The sequence below is a fragment of the Danio rerio genome, chromosome 5 (assembly GCF_052040795.2).
Source record: "Danio rerio strain M-AB ecotype USA chromosome 5, GRCz13ab, whole genome shotgun sequence".
Taxonomy (NCBI): Eukaryota; Metazoa; Chordata; class Actinopteri; order Cypriniformes; family Danionidae; genus Danio; species Danio rerio.
This window is the reverse complement of record NC_141025.1, coordinates 28,402,312-28,408,366: the sequence shown is the minus strand read 5'-3', so window position 1 is coordinate 28,408,366 and position 6,055 is coordinate 28,402,312. Positions and strand designations below refer to the sequence as shown.

The window sequence follows — 6,055 nt, the reverse complement described above, 5'->3', positions numbered from 1 at the left end:
CAGTATGTCTGATAATATGTTTTCTTCTGGAGAAAGTCTTATTTGTTTTGTTTCAGCTAGAATAAAAGCAGTTTTTTCATTTTTTAAACACCATTTTAAGGTCAAAATTATTAGCCCCTTTAAGCTATTTTTTAACCATCATTATACAATAACTTGCTAAATTACCCTGACCTGCCTAGTTAACCTAATTAACCTAATTAAGCTTTTAAATGTTACTTTAAGCTTTATAGAAGTGTCTTGAAAAATATCTAGTCAAATATTATTTACTGTCATCATGGCAAAGAAAAAATAAATCAGTTATTAGAAATGAGTTATTTAAACTATTATGTTTAGAAATGTGTTTAAAAAAAACTTCTCTCCGTGAAACGGAAATTGGGAAAAAAATAAACAGGAGCGCTAATAATTCAGGGGCTAATAATTCTGACTTAACTGTACGTAATGAAATAAAATCCATATTTCATTAGACATGCAGCTCGACTTTTTTTGCCAATTAATTATTCATTGTAGCATCTTTAAAAGAAAATATTTAATGAAAATCACATTTGACTTCAGCTGTTTGAACTTTAAAGGTTTAGATTTGCAATGATGAAACTTTATTTATTATTGCCTGACTGTCTCTGTAAGGCTTTTACATCTGTTTAGTATAAATGAATATAGAAAAAAAGGTCACTTAGCTAGACTTGACTTAATTATCTACCCAAATTCCATTTATTCACCCTTGTCATTTCAGGCCTACAAAACTTTCTTTTGTGCAACATACACTCACCAGCCACTATGTTAGGTACACCTGTCCAACGACTCGTTAATGCAAATTTCTAATCAGCCAATCACATGGCAGCAGCTCAATGCATTAAGGTAGACATGGTCAAGACGAACTGCTGCAGTTCAAACCGAGCATCAGAATAGGGAAAAACGGTGATTTAATCAACTTTAAATGTGGCATGGTTGCTGGGGCCAGATGTGCTGGTCTGAGTATTTTAGAAACTGCTGAACTACTGAGATTTTCATGCATAACCATCTCTAGGGTTTACAGAAAATGGTCAGAAAAAGAGAAAATATCCAATGAGCGGCAGTTCTGTGGGTGCAAAAGCCTTCTTGATGCTAGTGGATGGCCTACAGCAGCAGAAGACCACACAGGGTACCACTCAATTTGCACAGGCTCACCAAAATTGGACAATAGAATTAATAATTAATTAATAGTAATTAATTGTTATTATGACTATTTTTTGTTTTTGTTTGGTAAAACCTTCTCTTTGAAGAGCTTTTGTGTTCTTTTGGAAGCTTTTAATTAATTGAAGTTGTGTGTGAGCTTAAATTACATCTAATAGATGTCCAAACATAGATGCCTTGGCTAAAATAAGGATACATTCGGTCAATGATATAAAACAATTAATAGATGTCTAACAACAGTCCACAAATAGTTCAATTAAACAGACTTTACATGTGTAGTCATTGATTCCTGTCTATTTTAGTCTGTTTTGGGATTATTGTTAGACGTCCATTAGACTGACAGTCCATATTTAGCTTGTTTTGGCCAAGACGACTATGTTTAGATTACTGTTACAGGTAGTTATTTTTTTAAACAGTATAAATGCTGTCTGGTTTAAAGCCTCAGACTAAGATCATTGTAATTACATGGAATAATATTTCGTTATTTAAATTTGCAGGACAAAAAAAAAAAAATGAAACAGCATGGCAGCAAATAATGATGACAGATTTTTCAATTTCGGGGTGAACTACCTATTTAACCGAGGAGCCTTTTCTTGCTGTCACAATAAAACCGTAGGAAACATTAGCAATTAGATTTAATTAACCTTACCAGACCTTTACAGGCTAACAAGCTTATCAGGAACAGCGAGTGCCAAAGAGCTGACTACAAGTTGTAAATTAAGCTCAGGAAATAAGATTATAATACATCCGCGTGCATTTGTATTTAAGGACAATTTCATCTAGATGTTACATAGAGTAGATTTGTTCCAGGCTCAATGTGAAATGCTACTGCAGCAAACATCTCATAAATGCAACCTCAGATTCTACAAGGTTTCTCATTGGTATGGGAGTCTTCAAAGAAACAGTCCTCACACAGATATTCAGCTGCCGCAAGATGTTATTTTTTTCACCTCAGTGTGTGAAATAATCTGAGCTCAGCCAGCATTTTCACCAGTGTAATTGTGTGATCAACTAGTGAAAGGAGATGCTAAATTGCGAGGTCACGTCTTTATTTCTCTGACAGGGTTAGACTAAAATTAAGTCGACCACAAATATTCATACAAAAAGACCTCTTTTCTTTTTTCGGACAAATGTCCATTTGGTTATGTGACAGCAGCTCTTCAAAGTAATGTAGATAAAAACAGAATTACATTTTGGAGAAACCACCCTTTCTAAACGGATAGAACTGAAATGTGTATAAATGTGTTTCTCGGACAATTCAGTGATGTAGTCGGCAGTTTTTATACAATTACTTCAGTCATCTCCCATACTCTCACTAGTTTTATAAATAAAACTGTTAGAAGAATGGGGGGAAAAAACTCTGACAGCTAACACGTTTTCATGAAGACTGCCGATGGCAATCTTAAGGATAAGTACTGCGCATTGGGATAATCTGAAATTCATCTAAATAATGACTCATGCTGGTGGTCAGACACAAAAGAGAAGGTTATTATCTTAAAGCCTTCAACAATGCTATGGGCTTGCGATAAACAAACTCTGCTGCCAAAGTAAACTTTCATTAATATATCAGCTTTAAGATTATGATGACAGTTAAGCTTTTAGACCGGTGCCACAGTAAAACACGCAGAACTAGGGTTGTATCAGTGGAAGAATCCTGAATTCCTGCAGTATTCTTTGAATCAATAATTCTACTTCCAGTTTAACCATTATTTAAAATCTTTGTAAATACATAGATGTAAATGGGACGGAACATATTTGTTCTTGATTCTTTATTAATCAGAATAAATAATATGTTTTTGCTGACATATATAATACAATTACGATTGCATAAATAATACAAGTATCTAAAATTCTGAATATAGAAATATAGAAGCAGGCTGTGATACACAAATAATACATGTTGGGGGGAAATTTTCCCTTTTAACCCTGTGATGGGTTGCAGCTGGAAGGGCATCTGATTAATAGAGGGACTACGCCGAAAAGAAAATGAATGAATGAATGAAGGTTAAAACCACATTAGGTGAAATAAAATGATTGTGAGATAAAAACTGAGAGCAATTGCTGCCATGTTGTATGGAATTACATGTCTATTGACAGAATTGTCAAAAGTGGCAAAGATGGTTCTAGAAACTAGCCATTACAAATAATCAATGATCCACAAAAGTGAATACTTTATTATATAAAGACATGCTGTGCACATTCAAATCAAGACTTAAAACACATCTGTTTAGCTGTGCCTTTACTGAATGAACACTGTGCTATGTCTGACAGATCGCACTATTATGTCTTTTCTTTTCTTATCCTTTTAACACATTTTAATCGGTTTTTACCTGTTTTTAATAATTTTAAATTCTTTTAATTCTTTTATTCTTGTTTATGTAAAGCACTTTCAATTTCCATTGTGTATGAAATGTGCTATATACATAAACTTGCCTTGCCTGTGTAAAAATTGATGATTGACATGCTATTTTTTACAAAATATTATTAATACCTTTCTCCTGAAAAACTGCTGTCATCTAGAACTAGAATCCGATGTGTTCATTCGAAAACACTCAATAACATACAGTGCTTAGCATAAATGAGTACACCCCATTTTGAAGATGAATATTTTTATCTATTTCTCAATGAATATAGGCCATGCATTTTGGTGCATTTAAACGAAACAGATTTATTAATATTTTAGTCACCTAACATATTTAGAAACGTATAGAAAATACAATTAAATTCAAGTAAAATATTGCAAAAAAATATATAAAAATACAACCTACAAAATTTCAACTAAATTTTTCTATTTTTTTGATTCTCTTGATTTTTCCTCTTTTTCTAAAATTTGTATTTAATATTTTTCTATAACATTAATTTGGGTGTACTAGTTTTTGGACCGTTATTGTAAGTTATTTTGTTAGATAAGCTTCAGTTTTGGCTTCAGTAATGACCAATCTAATGTATATGCACTAATCTAAATTTATTAAAATCCTATTAAAAATGAGATAAAATGAGGGATTTGTGAGGGGTGCACCTATATATGCTGAACACTGTATAATATGTGAATTCTCTACAGCATTTACTACACAAGATGCTTCAAGTAACCCTATTGTAATGTTTGTTTGTTTTTTGCAAATAAATAAACATTTGAAATAGTGTGCAACACATACAACATGACTTACGGTACTAAAGTATTGACAATATCACTGTTTCAAAAATACAGCAGCATTGTCAGGGACTAAGACAAATGTTAGTGATTGTAGTAGGGTCAGGGGGGACGTCCTGTCCATGACTCCTGTCCTGATTGTCTCGCGTCAGCTCTTATTTCAGGTGGTCTTCTAGTACATCTGGATCGATATATCTTGGGCCTGATGGGGCTTTACCCTGATGCTCCTGCTGTTCAGCTGCCATGCACCGTGTGTCTTTCCAGCTATTACAGGCTGTAATTGTTTTTTCCTTGAGCACTTCACTGTCGCAGCCTCCTCTGAGGAGCTGCTGTCCCTGGATCTCTTGTGCGATCGCCTAATCAACACATTTTTAAAACACGCACAGCCCTGAAGGCTCCCACAAGCAGTTAAGGGATGCAGTTCAAATGCATTTCACTTATAATTGGCACACTTATCCAGGTTAGCTATATTACAAAGCTTTAGCAGTATAACATATATGTTTAATTATTAGAGTCTGGGAAGTGTTCAATTGTTTTTTAAATTTTGTGTTGATGAAGGTGTTAACCCAGTGCTAAAAACTGACAATGTTGTCGGTCTTGGTTTAGTTGTGAATGGCACCGAACGGAATTTGAAATGAATTTGCTGTGAAACACACTGAAGTCGTGTCTTTGTTCCTACCTCCCACTTGTTGTCCTTGGTTTGTCTCTTGAGTTTAATGTTCCAGTTTTCGGCGCTGACTTCAGCACAATGAGCTATCGTCATGGCAACAGGACAGGACAGGCTTAGGCCCGGAGGTCCATATGTGATCTCTGGCCCCAGTAGAATCTCACACCTCTCCTCTGATTGGGCACTACAAAAAAAACAAACAAAAGTTAATATAATCAGTCACTGCCAATTTCAAAACAACCTTGTTCAGGAAGCATATGTTAGACTGATAAAGGGCAATAAAGAAATTAATGTTACAAAATATTTCCATTTCAAATGTATTTTTAGCTTTCGTTTCATCGGAGAATTCATAATGAAATTCAGTAATTTTTTATAGTAATTTTATATATATATATATATATATATATATATATATATATATATATATATATATATATATATATATATATATATATATATATAGTTGAAGTCAGGATTATTAGCCCCCCCTGTTTTTTCCCCCATTTTCTGTTTAATGTGTTTTCCAACACATTTCTAAACACAATAGTTTTAATAACTCATTTCTAATAACTAATTTCTTTTATCTTTGCCATGATGACAGCAAATAATATTTGACTAGATATTTTTCAAGAAACTTTTATACAACAAGGGCACACAGTTTACCCCTTTTTTATGATTTAATATTAATATTATGGTTGTTCTGAGTGTGCCAGTTTTGGTTCAGTTCAAAACACAGTTCAGATTCTTTTATTATAATGTGTTAAAAAGTGTTATTTTGGGGTCGTGAACACAGCTCGCTGTTTTAGGGGTGTGTTGCTTCAAATGAAAATTAGTTTAAACTTCCCGCACAACGTTACAAGGGGGCGGAGCCAAGAGCTTCCCTGCTTTGTGTTTGCAACAGACAGGCAGACAAAGAGAAGCAACATGAGTGAGAGGACCAGCATTCAGCCCTACGTGTATCACTCAGACACAGACCCAGCAGAGAGTACAAAATCATTTGTGTCTTTGTATAGCTTTACAGCCAACTGTGTGCTAGTTTAAAGTTCTGAACTTGTACACCGAGACTA

General features: G+C 33.9%; 1 protein-coding gene across 3 annotated transcripts in view; it reads right to left on the bottom strand.

The window, feature by feature from the left end:
* unc5db (unc-5 netrin receptor Db) overlaps positions 1–6,055 on the bottom strand; it is a 443,298-nt gene that overhangs the window by 18,683 nt on the left and 418,560 nt on the right. For all 3 annotated transcript variants that reach the window (XM_087253524.1, XM_087253523.1, XM_087253522.1), the window contains one exon: positions 5,001–5,172. In XM_087253524.1, coding sequence (XP_087109650.1) covers positions 5,001–5,172 — 172 coding nt within the window. The remainder of the gene's footprint in view (positions 1–5,000; positions 5,173–6,055) is intronic.